Genomic DNA, 17215 nt, shown 5'->3' on the forward strand with positions numbered 1-17215 from the left:
GGACCAAAACAAAGAGTAGCTCCCACTCGCTGCAACTAGAGAAAGCCCACGCACAGCAGCAAAGACCCAATGCAGCCAAAAATAAATTAAAAAATTTTTTGGACAAAATTTGATATTACTAGCTAACTTATGTATATTTTAATTATTTTTACATTTCAATTGATTACTCCAAACACTAGTATAATTTCTTTTTTTATCAAAGGAAAACACAGTTGTAGAATATACACACTCAGTGTATCAAATGAACATGATATTTTCAGTAAAAATAAATGCAAATTTTAATTATGTAGAAAATAAGCAAAGCCTAAAGCAAAGTAGGAAATTAGTACCAGAATCACTGAACTTATTTATTTATCCTAAAGTAAATTTGATTGTGGCCTAGTATATTTGAGTAGGCTCTGCTTATGTTTTGTTAACTTGTGCATTGTAGTTTTCATTTTTTGTTTACCATGGGCTATTTTTTAGTTTGCCTTCTGCACTGCTTTTACAATTTTTTGGCAGCCTTTTTTTTTTTTCAATAAATTTATTTTATTTATTTATTTTTGGCTGCATTGGGTCTTCGTTGCTGCGTGCGGGCTTTCTCTAGTTGCAGTGAGCCGGGGCTACTCTTCATTGCGATGCGTGGGCTTCTCATCGCGGTGGCTTCTCTTGTTGCAGAGCACAGGCTGTAGGCGCACGGGCTTCAGTAGTTGTGGCTTGCGGACTCTAGAGCACAGGCTCAGTAGTTGTGGCACACAGGCTTAGTTGCTCGGCGGCATATGGGATCTTCCCAGACCAGGGCTCGAACCCGTGTCCCCTGCATTGGCAGACAGATTCTTAACCACTGTGCCACCAGGGAAGCCCTGGCAGACTTTCTTTATGCTTGCACTTGGGTTTTTATTTTCTTCCATCATGTCATCTGGATGTCCTTGCATTTTTTCCCCCTTACAAAGTATTGCAATTCTTTATTTATCTTCAGTGAATCCTTACTATGTTTATGCTTCAGGGTCTCTAAAGCATACTCAATATACTCAAGTGGGTTTGTTTTTTGGCTTTAGTTAAATTGATGTTTTTAAGTTTATCATGTAACTGACTATTAGAAATAGTTGAATAATTGATTTCATTTAGCATGTGGAAATTTTTGTGACTAAATTTGGTTGCCCCCATCTGTATAATTTTATAGAACCACTTATCAAAGAAGCATGTATTCAGTGATTTTCTTTTTTAGGTGGTGACTTGACCACAATTTGTAGTTTCTCTTCCTTATATTTAATGATCATCTTTTAGCCATTAGCACTGTCAGGAATTAGTGTGTAGCAACAGAAAAAACAATCAGATGTGCTAACTGTGAATGAGTCTCAGAAATGGTATTTTTGGTTAAAAACTAAATTTAGACTTGTCTCTACATAAGGAATTCTTACAGAATAGAATTATTTTCTTTTCTGATTTTTCACAGAGAGATTAAAGAAAACTGCATGTATTTTACTTGTGATAGAATATACACAATGTAAAGTTTATCCTATTAACCATGTATAAGTATACAGTTCTGTGGTATTAAGTATACTCAGATTGCAACCATCACCACCATCAATCTCCAGAATTTTTTCACCTCCCCCAGGTGAAACTGTACCCATTAGATACTTTACTCCCCATTCTCCCTTCACCCATACCCCTTGCAGCCATTATTCTACTCCCTGTCTCTATGAATTTGACTACCCTAGGTCCCTCATATAAGTGGAATCATACAATATTAGCCCCTTTGTGACTGGCTTATTTCACTTAGCATAATGTCTTCAGGATTCATCCACTTCTTCAAAATTATGACAGACGTAATTTGTAATGAGGATATTAACTATTTCATTAGTTATTTTAAAATTTTAATGAGATAGAGTATATCTAACAAGTGCCTGGCATGAATGTGAGACTCTCCTGTAAGGCTGGTGTTCAGGACCAAGTCTCTTGTGAATGAGTCTAGCCAGAATCCTGAATCTCAGTGAATGTCCTTGAATATTTAGAGGACTTTCAAAGATCCTTGGCCAGTAGTACCCTGCAGTGTTAAGGATCTGCTGCTCTAGAAAAAAATAAAGATACGACTAGATGAGTGTGAGATGTCATTTGTTAATATAATATATTCTTTAATGTGTGGATTTATTTGTGGAAAAGGTGTTTTCTGTTCTTGCAAAATCGCCAACTTGTAAATACTTCTGTTCAGCATTGAACCAAAAAGTGCTGATCTGGAAAGCAGTTTTAAGATCTCTTTATTCAGTTTCCTTACATAATAGTGATGGCCATATTTGTATAATGAACAAAATACTCCAATTTTTAAAATGCTAAAATTGTTAATGAAAAAATGCTGTGTTTTTCCTACATATGGCTAAAAGAATGAAAACAGTGTTAAGCACATTGTAATACTTTCTTTTCTAGAATGTCTAATTTACCATCATCAGTATGTCTTAATGGAAAGTTTTTTCTTAATTTACAGTATTCTGAAGATATGAAGCACAAGACCACTCTCCTGGAGCTTCAGAAAATGTTTACATATTTAATGGTATGTTTGAGAATTGGGTATGGAAAACTAATTAGATATACCCGTTGACCAAAGGTGAAAACGTTAATTGGAGTTCATTTGTATTGGCCTGTCCTGACCATATACTCTTATTTTGCAAATTGACTTTGTCAGTTGCTGATGTTCTTTGTCATAGTGAATTTTAACTGTCATATTTCAGTCATCTACATTTTGTTAATTTATCCTTTGAAGAATTTCTTGTGTCTGATCCATTTTTCATCAGAAGGTCACACCTCCCCCCTTAGTCTTAGGGTTTTCCAACTGATTTTTCTTTGTCCTTCTTAATTTCCACCCCCAAAACTATAAAAGTAATTAATCTTTAAAAAATAACAAATCTTATTACTCCCCTAGTTAAAACTCTTCAGTGGTTCTTTATTATGAAAAGAATAGTATTCAGGTTCAGTCAGGATGGCACACATCCCCTGTGATTCTGCCCCTTCCCTTCAACCTCCTTTCTTATCCCTGCCCACATCCAGCCTCACCCTGTAGTAACTGTAAGCCTTTTGAAGCCCATCACGCTTTTGCTTCATCACTTGTGCAGTTATTTATGCTGCTCCTACTGCCTGTGGCACTCTTCCAATAGTACTCTTCTCCGTTTTCTTCCATTTCTCATCCTTCAGGAATCAACTTGGTTTTCTTGAGAAAGTCTGTCCTCTAAGAGACCAAAAATTCCACAGAGTATCTCCATGTCACCATAATTCTGTTGTACCAGCACTTGTATTGAAAGTTACTTGTCTCACCCATTAGAATTTGGAGGACAAAGATCTTACCATATTTATTCCCATGTATTTCAGCTTGTGAGACTTAATAAATGAGATTTTTAACAAAATAAAAAGATTTGTTAGTTATCCCTTGAGTCCACTTATAATCTCCTTTTAACAGAGTTGGAACATGCTGTTTGAACTGGCAAAGCACTTTTACTGCTATTTTAAACTACTCCTAAACCAAGGTTCAGTTGATAGGAGAACTTATGCACCCTGCAAAGGCTTTGTATTTTATGCTTCACAATACAAACCTCCATCCTTTGAATCCCAAATTTCTTCCTAGAAATTCCTAGACTTAAAAAATAAAAATTTCTTAACTTACGGTCATTTAAGCATCTTCTGGCACCAAGACTATTAAACTGAAAATGCCATGAGAATCAAACAGAAATGAAATAGAGGAGAGCATTTTCATACTTTCTTTGTAGATTTACTACCTGTTTCTTTGTTGTTCATTCAATAACCTTGTGATAATTTTTATTTTTATTTGAGATCTAGATTTATTTGATTGTTTTATAATCCTCCTCACTGCCCGCCTCCCCCCACCCCCACCCCATGCCCACCTTTTCTTTCACAGGAGAGTGAATGCAAAGCATATAATCCTAGACCCTTTTGTAAAACATACACCATGGATAAGCAGCCTCTGAACACTGGGGAGCAGAAAGATATGACAGAGTTTTTTACTGATCTGATTACTAAAATTGAAGAAATGTCTCCAGAACTGGTTAGTACCAGAACACTCAAGTTTCTTTGAAATTTTTACAGATTTGCTCAATTTTGGATTACTGACTTTCGTTTGTATTTTTTTAAAGAAAAATACTGTCAAAAGTTTGTTTGGAGGTGTAATTACAAACAATGTTGTATCCTTGGTAAGTATTCTCCCTGTTCTGTGCTTTTTGGAAATCTTAATGTATATTTTAGCTTATTATGATAATTTACCAATTTTTGGCTATTGATTGACTAGGATTGTGAACATGTTAGTCAGACTGCTGAAGAGTTTTACACCGTGAGGTGCCAGGTGGCTGATATGAAGAACATTTATGTGAGTAATGTTGTATATATTTTTTAAATTGTTTTCTGCTTTTAACTATTTGTGTATAGCAGGCTTATGTTTGTTACCTTGAGAGAAAATTAACTTTCATGTTTTCACCTATATTCTTCTTGTGGTGCTACTCAAATAAGAATTAAAGGTAGGTCACAAAGCTGATTTTTCCCAATCAAAATTTAAATACTTGAGTCTTTTAAAAATGTAGTAAGATTCAGAGCACCTTGTCAATATTTTTACTAAATTTAAGCGTTTGCTTTTTTTTTTTTTTAATTTTTTTTTTAATTTACTTATTTTCGGCTGTGTTGGGTCTTCGTTTCTGTGCGAGGGCTTTCTCTAGTTGTGGCAAGCGGGGGCCACTCTTCATCGCGGTGCGCGGGCCTCTCACTATCGTGGCCTCTCTTGTTGCGGAGCACAGGCTCCAGATGCACAGGCTCAATGGTTGTGGCTCACGGGCCCAGTTGCTCCGCGGCATGTGGGATCTTCCCAGACCAGGGCTCGAACCCGTGTCCCCTGCATTAGCAGGCAGACTCTCAACCACTGTGCCACCAGGGAAGCCCTAAGCATTTGCTTTTTAAAAAAATGTTTTCCTCTGTGCATTCTGCCCAAATTGTAATTAATGCTTTTTGTATTTTTGCATGCTGTAAACAATAATGTGAAACTCTTAAGTGTGGTTTTATACACAGGAATCTCTTGATGAAGTTACTATTAAAGATACTTTAGAAGGTGACAACATGTATACTTGTTCTCATTGTGGGAAGAAAGTACGAGCTGAAAAAAGGTATGCTTTTTGAAACGTAATTTTCGTCATTTTGATAAATCATCAAATGGAAGTAAAACACAAACTTAGGATAAATTAATGTTAAACTTTTATGAAAATTATGTGATTAAGGTTATGGTCAGCTGCTTGGAACTCATTCTTATGCAGCAATTTTTCATTCAGTTATGCAAGTAAACTTTCAAGCACTCTTAAATCTTTTCAGATTTTTTTTTCCTTTTTATTAATCAGATACTTACCAAGGTCTATATGATTGCTTAGCTCTCTGCCGTGCACTCAGTGGGGCATGATAAGGAGTCTACTCATGAACTGAAGACCTCTGAATCTCTAAAGTGAGAGATTTTTTTTCTTAAGAGCCAGCCATAAGATGGTTGGTTTAGGACAGAGTAGTTGGTTGGGTAAAGATGTTTCAGTCCTACCGATGAACATTGAAATTAGATTGAAAGAGCATCTTATGTAGTTCGTTACTAGGAACAAAGGCAGAGAAGTAGTAATAACCTTGTAAGTACAAGAAGTCTGGGATTCTGCCAGCCTGCCTTAAGTAGAGGATCTGCATTTACTAGTAATAGAAAATAAGATTGGTAATATACAGTGACATCAAATGATTAACATCTAGATTTGAGGATTATTTGCGTAGGTGATTGATTGAAGCCATCAGAACATCTGTCTGAGAAAGAACTTAACCGTTGGCAAAGAACTCAGACCTAAGCCATCCTAAAAGTACAGAAGAAAAAGTGACAGAATCAAAGCCAGGAAAGAAAAAGAATCAGGACAGGATGGTAACCCAGAAAATGGGGAAGAAATTTTCAAGAAGAAGTTATTCATTCAATTGTCGTAGTCCACAGAGATGAGGAAGAAATAACAGCTGAGTAAAATCATTGAATTTTTCAAAAAGGTGGTTTAGTGATGTGTTTTTGCCAAGTTGTAGCAATAGAAGCAGGGTCATCAGAGTACATGGCATGAAGTATATAGATCATTCATTTTAGCAGTTTGGCAATAAGTAACAGAAAGGAATGTGGAATCTAGAAAGAGCTTTGGGATCAAACAGGAGTTTTCTACATGAAATAGATCTGAGCATGTTTGAAGGCAGAGAATGAAAAGCCTTCTCTTAAAATTGCTTAATAGAAGATTTTTCCAGATAAATATGCATTTGAAAACAATGATACTCTTTTTCTCAATCTCCAGAAGTCACGTTGGTTGCAAGAGAGAAAAGTTGTAGATGGATGTACTCAAAAGAAAGCATAGCTAGCTGTGCAGGCAGTTACAAGTAGAAGACAAACTCATCTGACTAGAATTAGGTTAGGCTAAAAGTTAAGGACTTAAACAGACTTAAAAGTTTGTTACTGTGGAGTAATATAATGAGGAGTCAGAAAAGATCATTGAGAGGCTATGTTCTTTGGAGAATCTTTTTAGTTGGAATAAATAAACTTATTGAATAAATTTGTCATTCTTGATAACCTTTTACTTATGGAAGCATTACTTTATTTTGGCTAATATGATTCTACTGTTTTTTTGAAATACTGTCACGTCTCTCCCAGGCAAAGTATTATTCAGTCCTTTTGTACTCTTATCATACTTTTAGTTGTCTATAATAACATAGTAAGTGTTCAACAGAAATGGGCCAAGGATCATACTCTGTTCTGTCTTTGAACTCTGGTTTTCTCAGTGTATTCATTCTTTCCTGAATAATTTTATCTACCACCATAACATAATCTCTGCTGACATGCTAATGATTCCCAAATCATTTTACTTAGTTCAGACGGCTTTGCTTTGCTCTCCCAACTGTCTTACCTTGTATGTCTGGTTAGATTCAGGTCGTCTCTTCAGATCTGTTTATATCTTAATGCATGGTTTCACTGCCCTCCACAAGTCCTTTAGTGATTCTTAGCTGTCAGGATAAAGTTCATACTCTAACATTACACACAAGGCCCTTCATATCTTGACTTCTTTATACTTCGTAACCTCATCATTTACCAGTCTCCCAAATAAACAATAATGATGAATTTTTAGACTTCTTATTCCATCTGCTTGTGACATCCTTCCCCTACCTTCCTCGTCTCCCTAAATTTCCTATTTAAAAGAGAAACTAAGCCCTTGGTTTAAACAGATTTTGTTTTAAATCCTATATACACTGAAGAATTATTCCCTGAAATTCATATTTTTCATAAATCCAAGTTTTTAAGTATATTTTGTTTAAACTGAAAAAAAGTTTTTTTAAACCTGAACTAGCAGTAAGTCATACCATAAGATTTAGGTAACCAGTTAACTTACTCTGCTGGTGCTGGTGCTGCTGCTGTTATTGTTGTGGCTGTAATATGAGGCTACGCTCGTTGAACGCTGTTGGCCAGGCAGCATTCTAAAAGTAGTAGGGAGTAGGCACTTTAACTTCCATTTACAAATCAGGAATTAAGCTCTGAGAGGTTAAGTAACTTTTTTAGGGTCATATATCTAGTAAGTGTTACAGTCAGGCTTTGCAATTCTGCTGTACAAAAATAAATGCTTATTTAAGGTGGAAAAGAAAACTGTGAACCAAAAACCTCCTTGCCTTTGAAATATGATGTGACTCCTTTTTATGCTTCCGTAGCACCTTTCATAGCTTCATCATGGCATATACCATAGTCCCCTGTAGGTTTTTTATTTGTTTTCCTATCTAGACACAGGAAAGTCCTTTCAGAATGGAAAAAGTCATGTAAGAGGGGGATAGATAGATAGATAGATGGATAGATAGGTTGAATGATTGATAGATTTAATAAGAGCGTGATTTAGAGTACTATTTATTATTTACTCTGAATTGAATATTGAAATAAGTGTAGTGTAAATGTAATTGATAATAGCTAGAGTACTTCTGAAAGATAATTTTTAACAAATTTTGTTCTTGTCTTTCAGAGCATGTTTTAAGAAATTGCCTCGGATTCTGAGTTTCAATACTATGAGGTATACATTTAATATGGTCACAATGATGAAAGAGAAAGTGAACACACACTTTTCCTTCCCATTACGTTTGGATATGACACCCTATACAGAAGATTTTCTTATGGGAAAGAGTGACAGGAAAGAAGGTAATGGAAAATCTTTATCTTGCCTATGTTTATTTTAAGTCTTCATGACAAGATAGCCATATTTATAAAGTTGTAATCAACTACACATTTAACAAAATCAAATTGAATCTTATAAAGGAGAATGTTTTTAAAGACAATATGGCATATTCAGTCAGTTGGCCAATAAACGTTTTGTATCTACTAGGAGTGTGTTCTAGGCACCTTTCCAAGTGAATGAGATAAACATGGTTCCTGCCCTTGAAGAACTTAAGTCTATTGGGCATGGCATATATTAAACAAGGAATTATAAACATGAAGTGTTGTCAAATAGTGACTGTATCACAGATTGAGGGGAATCAGGGGGGGCTTTCAGGAGAAGGTGACATTTAAGCAGAGCCTGAGTAAGAGCTAGAGAGAGAGGAGTGGAGAAACTGTAGTGGGGGGCAGGGGGCTGATTAGGGGATTGATGAGATAGGCAAAAGGGTGGCAGCCAGATCAGTTTTTTTGTAAGCCATGTTAATAATTTTGATCTTTATTTCAATGTGAAACCATTGGAAAATTTTAAGCAGGGAACTGAGATAACCAGGTGGGATCTTGGAAGAGGTTATTCTGACTGTAACAATAGAAATGGATTAGAGGATGATAAAAGGAGTGTGGGGAGGCTGTTATGGTAAACCACAGTAATAGTAGCGCAGATGAGAAAGCATACCAACCAGTAGGGTTGGAGAGGAGCGCATGGCGATAGAGTTAGTAGAACTTGATGATTGAATGAATAAATGAATCGAACAAAGTTATTGAACATCTATCCACCAGTTAACTTGCTATTATAGTAATAGGAATATAGTGACAACAGAGAACAAGGTCTCTGCCCCTATGAAGCTTACAGTTTAGTCAGTCTACTACTAGAGGAAGGAGGAGAAGTCAAGAAAGGTTTCTGGCTTGATCAGTCAGGTGAATAGTGGGATCAGTATTTCAGGATCTCAAGAAGGAGGGAGTGTGGTCAGAAGTATTGAATATTAAAGAAAAGGAACAGTTCCAGTAAGACCATGAGGGAAAATTACCTAACATGTTGAAGATCTCTGGTTATCAGACCAATTTAATTTGGGTGTTGCAGTAGGAAGGTGGATTGCAGCGAATTTAAAATGGCACTTGGTTCGTAAGTAGTTACCTCCAAATTGCTATTATTACGTCCATAAGACCAGTGATTTTCAAACATCTGTGTATATGCCCCAAGGACCATGATGAGGAATGGGAATAGGTGAGAGGAGAGAAGAAAGCAGAATAGGGCCAGCTCTTACCTTTTCCATTCTTCTTTAGCCAAGAGAAGTTCCATTTTACATAAGAGTCCTGGCAACGTTTTGTTTGTATAGAAAGTTATGCTGATTTAAATTTTTAAGATTTGAAGAGCCACCATATTATAAGATTTAGGGAAGAGAACCATATTTTAATCTTTATACTGCATTGCCTGGCACTTAATGAGCATCCAGTAAATGTTTTACTCTCACTAAATGGGAGCTGAGAGGTATAAACAATGAGTGTGGGCTACTCTTTCAAGAGAAGAACATATCTTTCTTTGAAGAGAGAGGATGGTGACTGTGGCTGTGAGGTGATACAGGGTTAAGGGAGGGAACTTTAAAGTTAGAATTTGAGTATGTTTAGAAGTTGCAGGAAATGAGGCAGAAGAGGTAAGTTTGAAAATAGAGACAAAGTTAAGAAGTTGTCATTGTATATATACATCCTACTTTTTAGGGCATTTTCAAACCATTTGTAAAATTATAGCAAGACTGCATAGTAACTGCTTCACTGTATTTTTCATAATGTCTCCATGTGTGGAAATAGCAAAAATTTATGCCAAGATAAAGGAATTTATTCGGCCACAAGTGATGCATTCAGAGTCAGATCCTAGTACATCCAAACTCCTCAGTCACTGCTCTGACACTCTCAGCCATTTCCTCCTCTTCACCTAATCGTTGCTTCACTTTTCAGGTTAGACTGTGCACTCAGGTTAACCAAATCTGCTCTCACTTATTTGCTTCTGATTGTACCTTTCCTTTTGTGATGATGGAAATACAGATCGTAAATCATACATCTTCTGGAGTTTTTTCTTAATATCTCTTGTAATAACTTTTCAAATTGAAATCTCTGTGGGTGGGAAGTATATGTTTTGTTTATTTTGTTTCTGTCTACATAAAGCTCCTAATACACAGTGTTTTCTATGAACTGGGAAAACAGTTGGAAGCATGCTGCCAGTACAATGCTCCATTTTCCTTAGCATGAGACTAACAGGCATAAATATGTTAATACTTTTCAGATCTTGCGTTTGCCTGCTCCTAATAAAGATAATACAAAATGCTTCGTTCAGGTTTATCTGTTTCAAAAGGAAGAGCCAGATTAAGCAAAAAGAACATATTTTACATTTACATATTACATGGAGATTGTCCCTAGTTATGCACTGACACATGGTGGTTTTTCCAGTGATTTGTATAAATGTTCCTTAAAATTGTAGGCTATGAATGGTGAATGACTAGCATATAGGATTGTTTTGTACCTATTTGAATATATAAAGTATCTGTGCCTATTTCTGTGCATAAAGTATAGTATATAAAGTGATTCTAAGATGTCACTGTGTGTAGTTTTCAAAATTATTGCCATTATTTTATGTAAATCATTCCAGGTTTCAAGGAAGTCAGTGATCATTCAAAAGACGCAGAGAGCTATGAGTATGACTTGATAGGAGTGACTGTTCACACAGGAACAGCAGATGGTGGACACTATTACAGCTTCATTAGAGATATAGTCAATCCGCATGCTTATAAAAACAATAAATGGTGAGTTTTAAATATTTTATTCTTGGGATTTAAAAAAGTCTTTTTTTCTTCTGTTTTTGAAGTATAAGCTTATGATAGTTGTCTTCTTGAGATAAGTTTTCAGATTTTAGTTTTCTAAAAACTTTATAGTTGGGAAAGGGAGCACATAAAATGTTTAAATGAAAGCAGCTTTCAAAAGACAATATGAATCTATCCTTAAACTTTATAGATCTCCAGACTCTTTTGAGAATTTGATAAATTCTCGCCTAAGAAAAATGAACACAGTCAAAGTTCTGCACACAACTTTAGATCCACAGACAATATTGCACCTTCCAAATCTTACCTACCTGTGTTCACTTATTCAAGAACTGTTTACTGAATGCCTTCTATAGGGTGGCCACAAAGTCCTTATGTATTCCAGTTAGAAATTACCTGCATACTCCATTTTCTTCACCTTACCTTTCCCTTCTGACACACATTCTTTTTATCATCTTTCATCAAGTTAATGGCTGGAAGTCATTCAATCAGTCCTTAATAGCTGGTTTTTGGTCCTCGGATGTTGTTGAGTAAAGTCTCATGTATAGAGACTATTGATGTGCTAGACATTGTTCTAAATATTGGGGATGTACATTGGTAAATTGATCTGCACTTAGCAGAATAGTTTCGTTCAAATATTTCTCACTCTTTATACCATCATATCCATGGTATCTTTACTTTTTTTTGTCCATTTGAATATAAATTTTGAAATGGCATCTTTATCGTTGTAAGTTTTCCAAGCTCTTAATGTTTTCTGTCTGATAGCTTTACATGTTAGAAAGTTATGCAAACTTTTTATCCTTGCTTTTATGAACTCTTTTGTTACTCCAAGGTTATAAATAGATCTATCAGATTTTAAGGTGGTTATGACTATGTTGTGAAATTATATTCCCAATTTCTAGTGGATTAGAATTGTCAAAACAAGAGCTTAGTTAGAATATACCACATATTAATAAGTTTGATCAATATTTGTAATATATTAGAATGTAATCTAAATATTTTAAAAAGAGGCACAATACAGATATATTACATATATACTTGATGAATACTATATACTCTGCTTTAGGTATCTTTTTAATGATGCTGAGGTAAAACCTTTTGATTCTGCTCAACTTGCCTCTGAATGTTTTGGTGGAGAGATGACGGTAAGTTTTATTCAAAAGTTATAAATGGTTCATGACTTTCCAAGTGCTTTGCAGTATCATAAAATCCAATAGCAGAGTCATGTAACTTTCTTTTAATTCCTATAATTAAATCTAAAATGTATTTGTTTTTTGTTTAGTATAGTTTAGTATGTTTGGAGCATATACCAGACACTGGAAAATAGTTTTTTTTGAAAATATATTTTAAATTACTATTTCTTCAACTGATTAAGAGGGTCTGATTAAGAAGGGTTAAGACTTACAATTGAAAAATAATAGTATAGGAATTGAATTACATTTCCACAAGACATCATGATTAAATAAGTTGCTTACTTAAATGCTTTGGGATTAGAACAGAAAGAAATTACTCTTTATTGACTTACTATGAGAAATCTTTGACAAGGAAGTTGGCTTAAGCTAAACTTTAAAGATTGTTCCTTTAGTGCTTTCTATAACAGTAGCAGCAACCTGGTTATTACTAGTGACAGGATAGAAAAAGATTATCTGTTTTGTAATTATCAGTTAAGATATAAGAAAAGACAATTAGGTTGGAGTAGTGTTACAGTAATTTCACTTCTTCATATGCAGTTTACCCGAGTACCAATTTTCTGAAAACTTTAAAAATAGCCTGTTGATTCTCACAAGTCAAGTATTAAAAAGTAATTTCTGTTTCATAAAGAAGCTCAGATAAAGTTATATTTCCCTTTAATAGCCATGTTTATTGTGAAATAACTGGTCACATTCTGGATTTTAATGAAAAGCCTTTCTTAACTGCTCTTTGATGCTCTTACGTACTATTCTGAATAGAAAAGGAAAATTAGACAAATTCCTAACACTTGGAAAATGAGTAGAAGAAGGAAGGAAATAATGAGTTACTAATGAAGCCATAACTAAACCTATTGCATCTGTAGATGTTATTCCTAGAATATTTCCTCAAAAAAAAAAAAGAAAGAAAAGATAAACAAGTAAACAGTGCAAAACTCTTCTTTTAAAAGGTAGTTTTTCAGATTGCATGCCCATTTTATTAAGTTTTATATATTTGAAGAGAAATTAAGGAAACAATCCCATTCACCATTGCAACAAAAAGAATAAAAATCCCTAGGAATAAACCTACCTAAGGAGGTAAAAGACCTGTACTCAGAAAACTGTAAGACACTGATGAAAGAAATCAAAGATGACACAAACAGATGGAGAGATATACCATGTTCTTGGATTGGAAGAATCAATATTGTGAAAATGACTATACTACCCAAAGCAGTCTGCAGATTCAATGCAATCCCTATCAAACTACCAATGGCATTCTTCACAGAATTAGAACAAAAAATCTTACAATTCGTATGGAAACACAAAAGACCCCGAATAGCCAAAGCAATCTTGAGAAAGAAAAACGGAGCTGGAGGAATCAGGCTCCCTGACTTCAAACTATACCAAAAGGTACAGTAATTAAGATAGTATGGTACTGGCACAAAAAACAGAAATATAGATCAATGGTACAGGATAGAATGCCCAGAGGTAAACCCAGGCACATATGGGCACCTAATTTACGACAAAGGAGGCAGGAACATACAATGGAGAAATGACAGCCTCTTCAATAAGTGGTGCTGGGAAAACTGGACAGCTACATGTAAAAGAATGAAATTAGAACACTACCTAACACCATACACAAAAATAAACTCCAAATGCATTAAAGACTTAAATGTAAGACCAGACACTATAAAACTTTTGGAGGAAAACGTAGGAAAAACACTCTTTGACATAAACCACAGCAAGATCTTTTTTGACCCACCTCCTAGAGTAACAGAAGTAAAAACAAAAATAAACAAATGGGACTTAATTAAACTTAAAAGCTTTTGCACAACAAAGGAAACCATAAACAAGACAAAAAGACAACCCTCAGAATGGGAGAAAATATTTGCAAGTGAAACAACAGACAAAGGATTAATCTCCAAAATATACAAACAGCTCATGGAGCTCAATATCAAAAAAACAAACAATCCAGTTAGAAAATGGGCGGAAGACCTAAATAGACATTTCACCAAGGAAGACATAGAGACAGCCAAGAGGCACATGAAAAGATGCTCAACATCACTAATTATTAGAGAAATGCAAATCAAAACTACAATGAGGTATCACCTCACGCAGGTCAGAATGGCCATTATCAAAAAAGCTAGAAACAGTAAATGCTGGAAAGGGTGTGGTGAAAAGGGAACCCTCGTACACTGCTGGTGGGAATGTAAATTGATACAGCCACTATAGAAAACAGTATGGAGGTTCCTTAAAAAACTAAAAATAGAACTGCCATATGACCCAGCAATCCCACTACTGGGCATATACCCTGAGAAAACCATAATTCAAAAAGAGACATGCACCACAGTGTTCATTGCAGCACTATTTACAATAGCCAGGACATGGAACCAACCTACATGTCCATTGACAGATGAATGGATAAAGAAGATGTGGCACACATATACAATGGAATATTACTCAGCCATAAAAAGAAACGAAATTCAGTTATTTGTAGTGAGGTGGATGGACCTAGAGTCTGTCATACAGAATGAAGTAAGTCAGAAAGAGAAAAACAAATACCGTATGCTAACGCACATGTGTGGGATCTAAAATAATAAAAAAAAAAATGGTACTGATGAACCTAGTTGCAGGGCAGGAATAATGGGGTAGGCATAGAGAATGGACTTGATGACATGGGGTGGGAGGGCAAAGCTGGGGCGAAGTGAGAGTAGCATCAACATATATACACTACCGAATGTAAAATAGTTGGCTGGTGGGAAGCAGCAGCATAGCACAAGGAGATCGGCTTGGTGCTTTGCGATGACCTAGATGGGTGGGATAGGGAGGATGGGAGGGAGGCTCGGGAGGGAGGGGATATGGGGACGTGTGTATGCATATGGCTGATTCACTTTGTTGTGGAACAGAAACTAACATGGTATTGTGAAGCAATTATATTCCAATAAAGATCTATTGAAAAAAAAAGGTAGTTTTTCAGATTGCAAGTCCATTTTATTAAGCTTTGTATTATTGATGGTAAAGTACCTTAAAAATGTTTTGAATCTTTTTTTTAAAGTACATACTCCTAGCCAAAAACTTCTATCAAAGATTTTTCTGAATATAATGCTATTTGAGAACTATTTACAAAGTTGCTATAAAGTATAAAATAGCTATTTATGAAATATTTTATATATAAATATAGCTGAGTGTACCCATTTCTTAAAGAAGGAAAACTTTCATTTTTTTAAACAGACCAAGACCTATGATTCTGTTACAGATAAATTTATGGATTTCTCCTTTGAAAAGGTAACCATTTCTTTCATGTATAATTGTACATTGTTTTCCGACTTCCATGTTATCTACTTTTATAGTTATACTATGTCAAAATGAAAATATACTTTTTTTTCCCTCTTAAAGACACACAGTGCTTATATGCTGTTTTACAAACGCATGGAACCAGAGGAAGAAAATGGCAAAGAATACAAATTTGATGTTTCATCTGAATTACTAGAGGTATAAGTTAATTTAACTTTAGCAACAATTTAAAAACATGTTAAGTATTTATGCAAGTATTAGTTCTAGAATATAAAAGCAGGCTATATAAACAACATCATTAGTATCTGTAATCCGAGGTAAGCCTTAACCCTGTTTACAAATAGTCTCGGCAATACTGACATACAACAGGTGAATGTAAAGTGAAAGAGATTAAAGGGAGTGGAAAACAATTATTAGTAACATTTAAGAAAAATAAGAAAGGTAAAAATGGTTGATGGAATAAGCGCAAGCTCACAATTAACTTGTATGGTTGGTGATATTCTTGGATTGGGTGATAGGACTGTGAATGTTCCTTTTCTTACGCTTCATATTATACACAAGCGTACAGTGTATTTTAAATGCATTTAAAATATGTATTATTATTTTAATATGTGTCTCATTTGTAGTAATGAGCTCTCTTCATTTCATATGTAGTTAAGTGATAATGTTAGGGGTTTATAAAAAGTGTGCACACTCAGTGTGTGTTGTATCATTGTTGTAAACTGACTCTGCCAAAAGTACAAAAAAATAAATCTCCAGAAAGGTATACCTGATACAAGTGTACTCTTCCATGTAGACAGTTAAACTTTTACTCTCTGACTGATTGATATTTGCACTATTGTGGTCAAGTCTTAAAACTGAGTGGATTTTCTTCCCCAAACACTTCTAATGGTATCTTGCCTACCTGTAATTTACAGATAAAGAGCCAAGAATATTATCTTCTTCCAAACCCTCTAAATTAGGTTTACCAGCAGAATTAGATGCTTCACTAGATGTCAAGCTATTAAACTCACCTGTTTATACAAAGATTTATTTCAACTGCTATCATAATAGCAAAATAAAATAGATTATAATCATCATGATGTGCAAGACTTTGTGTCCCCAGGGTATTCAGACAAATGTACACCATGTTCTAGATGAGGACCCAACAGTATTTAAAGATAGCCACCCACATGTGAAATAAAATGAAATTTTACATAAAACCTTAATGATGTACAGTTGGCATTTGAACAACACAGGCTTGAACTGCGAGGGTCCACTTAACACATGTTTTTTTTTTTTTTTTCAATAAATACAGGATCTATAAGTAAACATGAATTTCTTTTTCACATTGTTTTCTTTTTTCTTTTTTAAATTTTATTTATTTTTGGCCGCGTTGGGTCTTCGTTGCTGTGCGCAGGCTTTCTCTAGTTGCAACGAGCGCGGGCTACTCTTCATTGCGGTGTGCAGGCTTCTCATTGTGGTGGCTCCTCGTTGCGGAACACAGGCTCTAGGCGCGTGGGCTTCAGTAGTTGCGGCTCGCAGGCTCTAGAGCACAGGCTCAGTAGTTATGGCGCACAGGCTTAGTTGCTCTGTGGCATGTGGAATCTTCCCAGATCAGGGCATGAACCTGTGTCCCCTGCATTGGCAGGCAGATTCTTAAGCACTGTGCCACCACCAGGGAAGTCCCTTATTTTGCCAGTTTTTAAACATAAACCTTTCTCTCATAATCTGTTCTTACCAAAATATCAGCGTACCATAGTTTT

General features: G+C 35.2%; 1 protein-coding gene across 11 annotated transcripts in view; it reads left to right on the forward strand.

The window, feature by feature from the left end:
- USP34 (ubiquitin specific peptidase 34) overlaps window positions 1–17215 on the forward strand; it is a 236543-nt gene that overhangs the window by 178768 nt on the left and 40560 nt on the right. For all 11 annotated transcript variants that reach the window (XM_082357914.1, XM_082357916.1, XM_082357917.1 and 8 more), the window contains 10 exons: window positions 2462–2527; window positions 3884–4030; window positions 4119–4175; window positions 4271–4348; window positions 5038–5132; window positions 8016–8188; window positions 10842–10995; window positions 12077–12155; window positions 15408–15461; window positions 15573–15668. In XM_082357914.1, coding sequence (XP_082214040.1) covers window positions 2462–2527; window positions 3884–4030; window positions 4119–4175; window positions 4271–4348; window positions 5038–5132; window positions 8016–8188; window positions 10842–10995; window positions 12077–12155; window positions 15408–15461; window positions 15573–15668 — 999 coding nt within the window. The remainder of the gene's footprint in view (window positions 1–2461; window positions 2528–3883; window positions 4031–4118; window positions 4176–4270; window positions 4349–5037; window positions 5133–8015; window positions 8189–10841; window positions 10996–12076; window positions 12156–15407; window positions 15462–15572; window positions 15669–17215) is intronic.

This window comes from Balaenoptera borealis, assembly GCF_965194805.1.
Source record: "Balaenoptera borealis genome assembly, chromosome: 15".
Lineage (NCBI taxonomy): Eukaryota > Metazoa > Chordata > Mammalia > Artiodactyla > Balaenopteridae > Balaenoptera > Balaenoptera borealis.